The sequence below is a fragment of the Arthrobotrys flagrans genome (assembly GCF_004000055.1).
Source record: "Arthrobotrys flagrans strain CBS H-5679 chromosome Unknown unitig_15, whole genome shotgun sequence".
NCBI lineage: Eukaryota > Fungi > Ascomycota > Orbiliomycetes > Orbiliales > Orbiliaceae > Arthrobotrys > Arthrobotrys flagrans.
In genome coordinates, this window is record NW_027137545.1 from 4,283,801 (window position 1) to 4,297,691 (window position 13,891).

At 44.9% G+C, this 13,891-nt stretch overlaps 4 protein-coding genes across 4 annotated transcripts; 2 read left to right on the plus strand and 2 right to left on the minus strand.

Moving 5' to 3' along the window:
* Positions 1-627: 627 nt before the first annotated feature.
* DFL_001170 (uncharacterized protein) lies at positions 628-1,208 on the minus strand (the record flags this gene model as incomplete). Its single annotated transcript, XM_067629749.1, has 2 exons — positions 628-752; positions 842-1,208. 2 exons carry the CDS (start codon positions 1,206-1,208, stop codon positions 628-630), a joined length of 492 nt encoding a protein of 163 aa, XP_067495738.1.
* Positions 1,209-4,770: 3,562 nt separating this feature from the next.
* On the plus strand, positions 4,771-5,833 carry DFL_001171 (uncharacterized protein; the record flags this gene model as incomplete). Its single annotated transcript, XM_067629750.1, has 6 exons — positions 4,771-4,978; positions 5,051-5,168; positions 5,244-5,275; positions 5,345-5,412; positions 5,480-5,566; positions 5,633-5,833. The coding sequence occupies 6 exons, from the start codon at positions 4,771-4,773 to the stop codon at positions 5,831-5,833; spliced, it is 714 nt and encodes a 237-aa protein (XP_067495739.1).
* Positions 5,834-6,423: 590 nt separating this feature from the next.
* On the minus strand, positions 6,424-7,434 carry DFL_001172 (uncharacterized protein; the record flags this gene model as incomplete). The annotated part of the gene is made up of 2 exons (XM_067629751.1): positions 6,424-6,797; positions 6,903-7,434. The coding sequence occupies 2 exons, from the start codon at positions 7,432-7,434 to the stop codon at positions 6,424-6,426; spliced, it is 906 nt and encodes a 301-aa protein (XP_067495740.1).
* Positions 7,435-10,683: 3,249 nt separating this feature from the next.
* DFL_001173 (uncharacterized protein) lies at positions 10,684-13,410 on the plus strand (the record flags this gene model as incomplete). The annotated part of the gene is made up of 1 exon (XM_067629752.1): positions 10,684-13,410. One exon carries the CDS (start codon positions 10,684-10,686, stop codon positions 13,408-13,410), a length of 2,727 nt encoding a protein of 908 aa, XP_067495741.1.
* Positions 13,411-13,891: the final 481 nt, after the last annotated feature.

Below are 13,891 nucleotides of genomic sequence, written 5' to 3' on the forward strand. Positions count from 1 at the left end.
ACAGAGACATGCATGGCGTGGCGTGCAGGGGTTCCAACGGGGCCAACACCGAATTCCTGTTATAAATTTCTCTTCGCAATTAAACTTCATAGGTAACTGTTGTATAAGGTAAAGGTATAATATCAAGGGCTATATTTACACCCTGTCCCCTTAAGCCTAATACTTGATTATCTACTGTTTCCAGAAGTCTAGGTTATAATATCGTCTTTACTATCCTTAATTTAGGGTTACGAATCGATCGTATTCTATGTTTCCTTTCAGACCTTTCGCTCGACGTACTTCCTCAAATCTAACCCAAAAGTTTCCAGCCCGTGGAATAGAGGCTTGCAGGAATGCTTATTACCCTTGCCAACGGGCAGGATTCTCTATCAATTTCGACTAGATTTTAAGTATATTTAACCCTCTCAAAACGCCATATTTCTTTTTGAAGTGCAACTGAAAACCGAAAACGAAAACAAAATTCTATGACTGGTAACCCCTCCCAAAATGCAATGCAATGCAGTGTCCGTGTCTATGAGCTCTCTCTCACTATTCAATTTATTCAATATAAAACGCCGGTCCCCCTGAAAGCACCCCTTATACATCAATCCCCTTATTTTCGTTCGAAAGCTTCACCAATAACTCAGTCTAGTCATCATCAGAATCCCACTTGATCGCCCCGATTTTAGCACATATATCCAATTCAAAATCCGCCTTCTCAACCGCAGGAGCATAGCGGTTCTTTGTTGGCGTACGATTCGGTGTTCCGCTCACTACAACCACAATGTTCTAACATTAGCATTAATTCTCGATTTCGCGTTGACACTGTTGTATTATAAAATCGGGCCGGCAGCCAACATACTCTCGAGATCTTTGCGAACCTTCTTCGCGGAGGTGGACCCCAGACCCGTCTTGAATTGCGCGAAGTTAGGGCTTCGGATCTTTCCGATTGTTTTTGGGTCGATTTGAACTGGTGTATCTTCACGAGCTCTCATACGGTCGATCGTGGCGATCGATGGAGGAGTCGTGTCTGTTTGCTCGTTTTCTTTGGACGGATTTACAGGGGATATTGGGAGGGTCTTTGAGGCTTCTGGTTCTGTGTCTGCATGACTCTTTGGGGATGTGGGTGATGCGGGGGGTTCTTGGTCTTCGGGGTCGGGTTTTATTGGGTCGTTCTTTGGTGCCATGGCGGCTTTGGTGGATTCTGTGCTTTTCTTGATTTCTGCCATTTTTTTTGTAAAAGATTGTGGTCGTGGATGAGTGAAAAGGAAGGTTGAAGGTCTAGGGGGGTGTGGTGAAGATGTTTCAAATGGAGCTAGGCTGATCTCGTTTCCAAGAATTCAAAGCCTCAAAATTGAAGGACATGAAATCGGGAACTGGCCTTTTGAAAATTTATTCATGATAGTTTTGAAGATTTATATGTCACTGGAGTATATGGTCACGCTGGGCTACATATTGATATCGATAGTAAGTGTTTTTGTTTGAATAATTGAAATGGAATCCACAAAATGACATACCTACTTACCTATGAGTATATAATTAAAATGAAGATTTATAACGCTCGAGGATTATAATACGATATGTCTTAATTCTTAGGCCGTCGGGCTAGCAAAACATAAGATAAGTGTAGATGAGAACTAGAATATTATTAAAAAGGCTTTTATAAATCCAACGAGAACGAAGGTTAGATCTACGAAAGCATTACAGGAAATAAAATCAAAAGTTAAACAATTATATGAGTAGAGAATGCCATCCTGCCGTAAGTGCTACCGTAGAACCACCAACTACGACGCCACTCCCACAACCGCCTCGCGGTTTCTTCATACTTCTACGCATCATTGATCGGTAACGAATCAAAGTTGTTGGCGAAGTAGCAGCATAATAGGCGAATACATCCAGGGTATCATCTGAATCACAATCTTCGTAAATAATATTTGGGGATGGAGGTCTGGGGGATTGGATGGTCGGGTCTGGTGTCAACGTGAAGGATAGAAGTCTGGGTCGTAGCCTTCGGTGTGCGTTTGTATCTGCCCAGAAGGGGGAGGAGTTAATATCTACTGATGTTATGGAGCGAATGATGGGATATAAATCTATTAGGTGATTGGAGATATCTAACACATGCCTGGAAGCTGACTCCAATCCAGCCCTTGCAATCTAGATTCTTCTTTCCTATACAGCCCCCCAATCCTCGGTCGCAGTGGAGGTGTGCCAAAATAGCGATAAGGTCTCTCCATAATTGTTTCAGCGGTTACAGAGCTTATTGGAGTTCTCTTCCCTCGAGGCCGTTCAGTTGAGTCTCCATACTTATTCTGTCTCACGGTATCCGAACTACGAGGTGGTTTGGTCGGTGTATATGGTAAAAGAATCTGCCATGGAGGGGTAGTTGGATCGAGTCTTTGGCGTTTCCGTGGAGGGGTTGTAGGGAGATTTGGGGTTTGGGTTTGGAATAGTGGGAGTATGGAGTGCGATTGGCTTTGCTGTGGTGGATCTGCTATTGCTAGGTTAGAGACGGGTAGAGGGTCGGCTTCCTTCGCTGTTACCAACTCTGGGTTCATTTCATTCGTGTAGTTGAAGATTTAAGAGGATTCCTAGGTGTCTCCCAAGCTAGCTCTGCCTTCCCAGTTTCAGTACTATCGTCACTCATTTTCCAGGAGAGGGCTCTTTTTTAGTGGTAGCATATGCCCTGTGGTTACGAGACCATCCTGTGACAATTTTAGAGGTTCATGGCTGAATCAAAAACCAAGATACAAAGAGATAGGAACATATCCTGGAGCTCAGGGCCACAGAATACGAAACTTATTATACTACATGGGCAGAAAATATATACATTCTGGTTTCTGTGACGAATTATTCAAACAACCATCTTTCGCGAATAGACCGGAGCCGAAATGGTGGAATATAATGTGCGAACAATTCCAATTAATCATGTTGAGTGCAATATTATGAAAGATGAATATATCGCTGTAGCATACAAGCAGCTTTCCCATAAGGAAGCGTTCAGACCATACTCTCAACTAAGAATTACCCCCCTCCTAGTATACATATAGTAAGACCTTTGGGGCTACAAAAGTGAGGTACATCTTACGCATCTGGCCGACAGCCCGAAAGACAAAAAGACAAGACGGCAAAATAAACCGCCAGCCGATTGTTGTATTCCCGAAAATGAAGTTCTCAGACCTTTGCGGTCAGCGCCGAGGTCGAATTGTGTCGGCTAGCTGCTGCGCCCCTGTGAACTGTCGGGTCTCTTGCTTCCGAGAATGATGCTTAAATTTAACTATTAATATCGGAGAACCTCAAATACAGTACATTGTGTCTGATTGCTCCAAGTGCACGTAGATACCTCGAAAATAATAGCTGTAGTACGTATTTAGATACCCATATCGTTAAATCGTTTAAAGAGCATTAGGATCGACTATACCATCTTTTGAGCCGCGGTTTTCGGAAATTTACGTCAGTCACAGCCTCGAGTCGATGCCCAAGTTTAAACGGTGTAATGCAAGTAATTTCCGTGGATTGATATATTAGAGGCTTGAATATACCATGACTCTGAGACTAGCGAATACGTCTGCAAGAGCTGCATAGGCTTAATTCTCCACAGATCCGCCTACCCGACTTTACAGGCCTGTAAATTGAGGTTAATATAACAGTGTTATATTGTAGAAAAGGCTACTGGCATATTACACCCGATTCCAAGGAAACACTTTTGACCTCGGTCTCTAGCTGCGCCGAGAAGGTTTAGCCTTGAAGTTATTTTTTTGGTAGCGACGTTTCACGTTCTATGGTTCGCGGGCAGCGATTCCGCCTTAGTTGTCTTGGCTGACAGGCATCACCTTGCAGGTTCGTTCACCCATGGGCTTCAAATATAGAACTTTGATCGTTCGCTCCCCGCTGTGTACTAAAGAGGTCCAAAGGGTTTATTTTTTCGACTTCATATATATTATATTCAATATTGGATGGCGGCGCTGCCATTGGTGGAACTTCTTTGGCCTGAAAATTGAGGCTGAGGATCTTATAGGAAGGCCTTAAGGGATGAGAGGCAAAATGAATGTACTTGAGGATAAATGGTAGCTTTGCGTTATATCTTTTTCTAAAATCCAGCACCCGGGTCTATAGGTCTATACTAAGTCTTAATCTAACCTCTCATAATACAACAAGTTAGCATGACTCGCAGTATAAACTTTCAAATTGATCAATTGAAGAATAGGGTGAAGGTCTAAAAAGATTTTATGCTACAAATATTTTCACATGAAACGTTCGAATTCCCCACTTAACAGTCCATAAAGGAGGCCTTTGTTCAGCACATGGCCCTAAGCGCGGGAATTATCAGACGCCAAGCAAGATTCTCCAGATTGAAGCCAGGATCTAGCCTGGCAGGCCAGCAGCCTGATCATCTTATCTAGTCTTACCGAAGACACACTTCGACGTCCTCGGATCCACAAGGACAAAACGGGAGCGTCTTGGCGGATATATATACGCAACTTTATTCTCGTAGGCGGAAAATAACAATAAAATTTGGCCGTAACGTGGATCAAAACGCTTACAGTTGTGGGGAACTCATCGGCCCTCTCGCCCTTTATGGATAGTTGCGGCGGGTATGTCGTGGATAGCACGAAAATAAGTGGCACTTCAAAGATCAGAGCGTTGAAGATTTGCAATTATATAAGGACAGCTTGAATTCCATTGTCATGGTGTCCAAGCTATAACGTCCACGAAACCAGAGCCTAAGGAACGGTCTTTTTACCCAGCCACTTCTTAGTTTAAACATCAAATTTAAAGCCAACGATATCCAAGATGCAAGTCAGCACATTGAAGCTCGTCGCCCTTGCGGCTATGCTCCCATCCGCTTTTGCCTGTCTGGGCTACACCGGCGGTGTTCCAAAAGCTACATCGACTAAGACCAACAGCAAAGTCATTGAAGTTCCAGCTGGAACTGTCTATGATGGCGGTTGGGCTAGGTTTGACCGTGGAAGCGGTGCTTGCAACGAACAAGCTGAAGGAGGTAAAATGATATATAAAATAATATCCGCCGACCCAGAACCGTTCGAGCTAAGCAAAATTTGCATTTGATCAGGTGACGCCGATGCCGTCTTCTTGCTCAGGAAAGGAGCTACCTTGAGGAACGCCATCATTGGCAAGAACCAAGCTGAGGGTGTCCACTGCGACGGCCCTTGTACTCTCGAATTTGTCTGGTAGGTGCATGTTTATACACCCTCTGAGCTTCTAGTTCGAGATAATATGAACCAAAGCTGATACCACTGTTATAGGTTTGAGGATGTTTGCGAAGATGCTATCTCAGGTACTTTCTAAGATTGACATCGTATATTTGAATCGCAATCGACTAATATATATATATTGTGATCCTTAGTCAAGAATGACAAGGCTGGAGATCACACCTGGATTATCGGAGGTGGTGCTTACCACGCCAGCGACAAAGTCAGTAACTTTCCACAAAAAATGAAACTTGGGTTTAAATTCTAAACTTCTTCAAATTAAACTTTAGGTCGTCCAACATAACGGTTGCGGTACCGTCAACATCATCAACTTCTACGTTGAAGACTATGGCAAGCTCTATAGATCTTGCGGAAACGTAAGTTTTGCTATATACAGAGATCAAATTAGATTAAGAAAGACTTACATATATACCGGTTTATAGTGCTCTAAGCAATGCAAGCGTAATGTCTACATTGAAGGTGTTACTGCTAAGAATGGCGGTGAACTCGCTGGTATCAACTTCAACTACGGTGATACCGCCACCCTCAGGAACGTCTGCTCCGATGCCAAGGTTAAGTGCCAGGGATACACCGGATGCGCTGGTGGCTGCGAGCCCAAAAAGGCTGGTACTTGCTCTGGCTAAAAACTTAATAACACAAGGAACTCGGATAGTTGGCTTTTCCAACGTTGGTGGGAAGTACTGGCTTCCTGTACATAAATTTCATTAAGTTGAGGTTTGACATTTCGGCCTACGCTGTGTATATTGAACTTGGAAATATATTGTATTGCAGTTTAAAGCAATTTCGTTAATTTTGCCTGGGGCGGTACAAATCTCAGTTTAACTACAGCCAACGAAGGCCCTTGAGTTTATCTAACATGGGTCTATGTATGCATATGGACTCCTAGCTAGGATCCTGTTGGCTATAAGAGCTTTATGTGCAACATTGTGGCTTGTACAAAGTTGGGCTGGTATACCTGGCTCCCCTAGGTACCGCATTACAAGCAATTGCGCATATAATCGATAGAAGTGTGTGAGAGCCTCTGATAAATGCACGAAAGGATATTAAATATCCCACTGAACTTGCGAGATATCGAGATACAATCAATTGGATCCGTTGCTGGTAGCGTCGATGGGCAATTAATTCAATTCCAATTCAAAATACTTATATGAATAAATGAAGCCAAGATAGGCCAATCCTACAAAATCTTACCGTCATAAACCCCTTGTCCGAATTAATTTTCCTTTTCCTTTTCCTTCTCCTCCTCAGGTGACAGCGGATGCCCCTCAACCTCTTTCAACGCTATCTTCCTAAACTTCTCCTCTAATTCCCTTCTCATCAGTTTCATATATAGGTATGCTTGGTGCCACTGTGTAGCTGTAAACGCCATATATAACACCGGTGTAATTATTTTGAAAACCAACACCCATTCGTCCCAAATCATCCAGATAAGATATATAACCATAACACTTTGTATGTTGTTAAGAATAAAAAGCCATAGTGCGGTGACTTTAAACACGAAGCATAGATGATCGTGGTTGCCTCGGACTAATCGTAATCGGGTTAAGGCAAAAATTGGTGCAAGTTCCATAATGACGTCGAAGAAACCTACACAATGGAATCAGATATTAGTCTTCAATTATTTAACATAAACACAAAGAGAGAGGCTTCTGCATAGTTATCTCCAAAAGTGTTGTAGGACATGCAACATACCCCACACAGTGATTAGAAGAAATTGATACCGGGCGTTCGCATGTCCATAAGTGACAAGCGTAATAGTACCCTGCGCCGTCAGTATGGATCCAACGTGATGCATCCAGGTAACAATCGAAAGTCTTGACCGATGTATTATTTCAAAAATGTAGAAACTTGGTAAAATGTTCATCGTAATTACTAGACAATCACCCATCGTCACCTTCCCTCCGAATATGTCGACTGGATCAGACAGCTTCGACGATCCGAACACAAGGGCGATGAATGGGAACAGTCCCACTACTATCAGGACAACCCTGACCAGTGCTGCTATATGAAGAGTTAGAAGCGCGCGTTTGATCCAGTCTGATGACGGACCCCACATATGAGCATAGATATGTGGGAGGTATGGTTCGAGGATAGCATGCTTGACGATGAAGAGTGTGATGATGCTTAATGTGAGTATGATGTTCGAGTATGGAGATAAGACGGAAATCGGGGCTGGGTCATTGTTTTCAGGGCTATGGCGGACTGCGAAGTCAGAGAATGCCATGATTGATACAAGGTAGTATAAGGATGGACCAATGGTGAGGTGGTGAATCGACGAGACAAGTGAGGAAACATCATGGGAATAAATAGAAATTTAGAGGAGAAGATGATTAACTCTGGTCGCAACTAGCGTACCCGTGGCTCAAGGGTTCGAAGCTTCGGGGCACAGGTAAGCCTTGCTCCGAAACTTTAGAAGTAGCAAAATTTCGAAATGCTTCCCAGCGAACTGTTTTGACGAGAGTAGTAATATGAGCGAAGTACTTGAATAAATTTTGCTGAACTTTGCGCTTTGTAGGCGTACGGACCTTGGCCTTTGAAGCCCAGGCTGGGCCAGGGGGTTTAGTGTGTATATGTGTATAGTATTAAGTATTTATATACCGCTACGAGGGCATGAGGTGCAGAATATCCAGCTCTGAATTTGAGTTGCCAAGCGGTATACGACTTCTTGGTTCGCACTTTGCGAGTTCAGCTTGTCAGCACTTGCACTGTTTGCAAATCGCCACAACGTAAGCTGTTGACAAATCGTCGCGTAGATGTACCTCGTGATATTGCGATTGATTGATATTCAGTATGTATTATGGATAGCGGAGCTAATGATAACACCGTCTAATATATATATTTGATAGAATAATCATAGAACTTGGCTGATTAGATATCATGGTTGTACATACACTGTTGTATTTGCCCATTGGAATCCTGGTAAGCTTATAAAAATGATGATGCATTGGTGGCGAGCTTGAGTGCTTGGTTGAATCTGAGCGGGAAACTTGAGAGATAACCACCAACCATAAGTTCTTCCTACAGCTTTTCTGCCTTTAATTCTAGGGAGACTTTTGCTCCCTTGATACTCGATGTTAATAGAGCTGTTGGATTTTTGGGCTGCAACACAAAATAACCGCATGTTTGCGAACGATTTTAGGGTGTTTGTCTTTGTGCCACCATATATCGATCATGGCTGGGGAGGTTGCTTGAGAACCTGAACATATCCATAAACAGGTCTTATTCTACCATCTTTCTTTGTTTAATTGGCGATCTTATCATTATCGCCAACTATCTCTAGTATCGAACTAAAACGAATCACTGGCGAGAGGGGTGTGCGTCGAACATTCTATGATCGTGGTTGGATCCCCGTCAGTATCCCTTTTGTTTATGGCAGGGCTGTTTGTGGCTGTTTGCCCAATCATGACTCCACTCCTGGTCTAGCTGCAGGTCTTTTGACCCTGCCAAGCGCCTTCTAATTTCGGCTGTCGGTTCGCTGGCGGCCTGGATCTCGAATAGGAGCTCATAATTTCTACCACGGAAGAGCTTCTCTGAAGAAGTTCGGATCTCGAATATTTGCGGCTGATAACTTTGGCAGTTATCGAATTCTTGATGTCGAAACGATATCAACGATGCTTCAAGAGTCGAGGTAGGTCAAGTTTTCGGAGCAGGTTGTGCTTCAGACCTGTCATCGCTGGAACTGCAGGGCAGTTTTGATGGGCAATCTCCATCCCATCTGTCACAATTAAACGGGCAGCACCAGTTTTGGGATGGCGGCCTCAGAAGGGTGCAAGAGGCGGGCAAGATGTGGAGAAAGGAATCTTCGGAATGGAGACCACGACCCCATTAGCGCCACACGTGAATGCCTTTAAAATCAACCTGCAGATAAGCATCCAGAAACGTCTTAGAAAAACGTGCTGATGACAGGCACTGTTGAGAGATGGCGTTCCTGCTTCCGGCGGGGAATGGTCTCGAAAATTTATAAAAGACAAAGATGTCTATGAACCTGTCTGGTTCGATGCCTTCCGTGCGTTTAGCCTATCGTCATCGGCCAGATTTCCATAGTGGCGATGGGTGGTTCACGGTTGTGAGCCAGGGGCTCCTGCTCGAAGGAAGGGTTCGAAACTCCTGTTGTATCGAAAATCAAGGGCGGTCCCCCCTTTACCATATTACCTCAGAGGTCTGTGTAGTGTGGAACCGAACAAACTTGAGGCTACTGTTATATAGCCAAAAAACCAAAGGTGAACCTGGCAGCCGACGCTGTTGTGAATCGGGATTAGTCAAGTGTCGCCAGCCGCATGGGGTACAGATAAGGAGAGAAAGGCGGTAACAATTTGGTGTGATGCCCATCGGGGCTTTGGCAATGGGAGTGACTGCCTCATACAAAACTACACCGCTCGTTCTTCAGCCTGATTTCTTTGTATCATTAAGTATTTTCTATCCTTGAGGTTGGATAGAATCCATTCCTTTCTTTAGCGTTCTCTACATTTTCTTTAAACGTCAACCCGACACTCTCTTATTTTATACGTACTGAGTACGACAGCATTATCGCTCAAGTGAAGGGAAAGGAGCTGTGGAACAGCACCTCTGGATCTAATAGTCTAATTACCTATTGCACGACCGGATTGGTGTTCATTTTCTTAGGAGGATTCTTTCGAAGGGTACCGGATACATACTGAACGAAATCGATCTTTACGACGACGTTAAGAAGGCATCGCGCGCAGACGGCCATTTTCGTGGAAGCGAACCGGAGCTTGAATTCAAGTAGTTCGCGTGAAGGAAGGATATCACCAAAGTGTGCGGATATCACGGCTTCTGGACCAACATTGTCAATCACATCACCTTTCTTGGCTGGTTCGGATCAAAGAATATTAGGCACAGGGTCCTCAAGTTCAAGTTGAACTATTTTGACCGTCGCTCGGGGCTTGCCTTGAGTCTAGTCCCTGCAGCCGTTTTGAGGTTGGGATTAGTTGCGAAATCTTGAAGTCCAAAGCGTCAGAGTGGGACCACGAAACTGTCTCATGCATCTATGGTGAGCGCGTCCCTCAAAAACTCGAATGCTTCATCAATCTTTTACAGCTTTCTGGCATTGGCTCTTGCTTTAAATCGTCAAATGTATCACGTTTACCACTGTCGGCCGTGATACAACACAAAACACTTCCCCTGTTGTTTCAAACGGTCAGATTCCTATATCGTGGGCCCTTGCCGGCAGGTACCATGGAATCTCTGATTCTATCATTGGTTCTCCACGAAGACGATAATACTCCGCGATCTTTGATCTTCTAATAGACAAAAAAATATCAAAGAACTTCAGCTAAATGTTCACTACTTGCAGATTTATATACAATGATATCGATATTGAATTGACACCCACGTTTTCCAACAGCGGCTGCACGATCCCGTCGACTTCGTGACACTCTCTTTTCCAACATCCTAGTCTCCCGTTTTCCGCTTTGGTTTTCTCTAGGAAATACCCCGGTCAACATCTTACAAAATGCAGAATTTCACAAAACGGTCCTACGACCAGTCAAAAAATACCCTTGACCCTCTAGACGAGGACCCTATATACGAAGACCATTCGCCTCAAGCGTTGAGGGTGGTTAATGGAGGTATAGACCCTAGGCATATGCGTAAGGGGAGCTACGTTGAAGATGACTCGTACGCGGTACCTCTACCATCCCAAGAGTATGGCGGCCTGCCTGAGTTTCCAGTATATACCAAAAGTGGGGTTACTCCTGATGTTTCAAGAAAACGGGATTCTCGAGATCAATTGGCAGCGGGTAGCCGATCATCGGGCCGTACTGGACGTTCGGGTGCTCGAAGGTCTCTCATACTTGGACCACAGCCACAGCCTCAATTATATTCCAATTCCCCAAAGTCTGCACCGAAGCCTCGATTTCCGGTTAATCCTTCAGGAAACACAGAATACTATGGACAGCAGCAGCAACAGTACCAACAGCAAATCCAAAATAATTCTAGATCTATTCGACATTTCAGTCAAAACGTTACCGGCCCAGGTCTTGGTCGATATAGCCCTCCACTCGAAGCGGATGAGGACGCTGAATTCGACGAAATGAGGGCACGATCAATTATGATCGGCTTCGAAGCCCCTTCACCTAGTACCACTAACCAACATACACCTAATGGACCCCAATTCCCTCCTGTTCAACCACAAAACCTAGCACCGTTTCATAATGTTAGTAGAGGCTCAAGAACTTCGGCGTCTAGTAACAACTCAGCTGTTGCAGGGAAACGCGGCCATGCAGCATCTTCGCATTATTCACAAGTATCATATGTCTCTACTATTCCCGAGGAAGCATCTGACTCTGGTCGCAACGCTCACAACTCCTATGCTTCCTCTCATGTAATACCCTCAAGCTGGGGATCTGCTGTTGGGGGGCTTTGGATACCTACCTCAAACGAGGAGTTAATGAGTGATGCCTCTTCGATATCGAAGGGTAGCAATAAGAGCCGGAGTAATGACTATGAGGATTTCGATGAGGGCGCGACTCTGGTCCGACAAGCTAGTATGGGTCGTAAACAAAAGCCAAAATTAACAAATGTTCGAGCTCGATCCACAGAGAGATCTTCAGAAAGGTCTTCGGAGAGGTCCTCGGAAAAGTCCTCGGAAAAGTCCGATTTGAAGTCAAAGTCTTCGAAGAGCGACTTGACCAACAACTCACAAAGCCACGGGAAACGAGGCGGTAGCATAGCTTCGTTGAAGCTTGAGCAAAAGATGACAGGGAAGTCAGAAAAGATGATGACATCTCAACCGATTGGCAACCAGATGGGTGTCTCTGATGACCTACAACCACCTCCAAAGATCGGATTTTGGCAGAGGTTGTCGGCAATAAGTACAAGGAGCAATTCTTCAGACATGGCTCCTAAGCCTCTACGCATTCCTAGCGGGAAAAGCTCGCCTGAAGAGAATTATACAACGATGCACGCCCGTAAGGGAAGCCAGAGCCCTTCCATAGCTACTGGCCCGCTAGGCGCAAACCTATCTATCCCACAGCCAACCCTGAACCGACCTCGACCCCCAAGACTTAACATCGACGCTGTTAGGGAGGCAGAAGCGAGAGGCAGTCTGACCAGCTTGCCTGAGTTGATTCGACGAGCTACCAAGCTTGCTGCAGTTCTAGAGACTGGAACACGTCCAGACAGTAGATGGGAAGGCAGTCGAGCACCTAGCATGATGAGTACGGATGCTTCAAACATGCATGGCCATGGTCGATACCAAGAATCCCTTTCAGATATCCTCGCCTCCTTCCCACCGCCACTAGCATCTTCCCGACGCCTATCAAGTCGAGGCACAGCTTGGCCTCTCCCAGGAGATTTTGCATACCTGCAGAGTGAAGAAACATCCGAAATCCGACGGAAACGTAAGATCTGCGGTCTCCCGCTGTGGGCCTTCATATTACTGGTCCTTCTCGCAATAGTTGTCGCAACAGCCGCAGTCATCCTTCCGGTTCAGCTCGTAGCATTAAGCAAGGACAAGGGAAAGGCCGCCTCTTCACTTACCCCGGATTCTTGCGCAAAGACGAACCCGTGTCTGAACGGTGGGTTAGCGAGCGTGGAGGATGGCGAATGCATGTGCATCTGCACTAATGAGTTCTTCGGCGCCAACTGCGGACAATCCAATGACCCAGCTTGCACGACAATGCTCATCCAAGAAACAACGAGCGGCGGTCCAATCAGCCGGAACGTATCACTTGGACTCGCTATCCCAAGACTTCTCGGGATTTCGGACTCCAAATTTAACGTCCCCATCAACTCGGTTACCCTTGCAAGTACATTCTCGTTACAAAACACTACCTGCGCTTTGCAAAACGCCCTTGTCATGTTGAATGGCAGGACAAGCCCCCCTGGCACTGCTTCGGATTCTCAAGTCAACACCGCATTCACCGGATTCGCTCTCGATGAGAACGTTGTAGACTTTGCACGAGTGGCAGTGCTGTATCTTGCGAGCACATTGGGGATGCGACAGGCCGTTGATGCGCGGGAGAACCTTGGGACTGTCTTTGCGGATGGTAAAGACTACGGTACTGTCAAAGTCGATGACACAACCGAAATCGACTTGACGAAATTGCGCATCTCGACCGGTGACGGCCAGAAAGTCGTTGGCGGCCCAGCTACGAAACTGAAGCACAAACGATCCGAATCCACTATGAACCATGGCCATATAGCCCGCAGGCATAAAATTCCTGGCGGACTAGCTTAAACAATATTCTCTTTCTCAAATGCCGAATTTTCAAACACTCACAAACTTGTGTGGCGAATCTCCTATCCTTATTCAAAAGCACGTCCTTCGGAACATCATTAGCTACCAGAACCGGCGTTTATCACATTGACTTTTTTCGTATTATATTTCTTACACTCCTTTAAGGCCTATTTTATCAGCAAAGCTATACTTTAATAACGATCCTTTTGGCATTTTCTTTACTTTGTTTCTTGGGGAATTTTTTTTTTTTTTTTTTTTTTTTTTTCGGATACCATTGTACACTACAGCAACCTACCATCTTTTTCTTCGTCCTTTATTTTTGGCATTATGTATTGGAGGATTGGTACTATATTTTGTCTTTGAGCTCTACTGTTTTGTATAGATATATAAGTGTAGCGCAGGATATCTAGAACTACGCACAACGGTGGAATAGCTGCGAATATGCTCGATATATATCCCATCCGTTCTCTTGAATAAACAA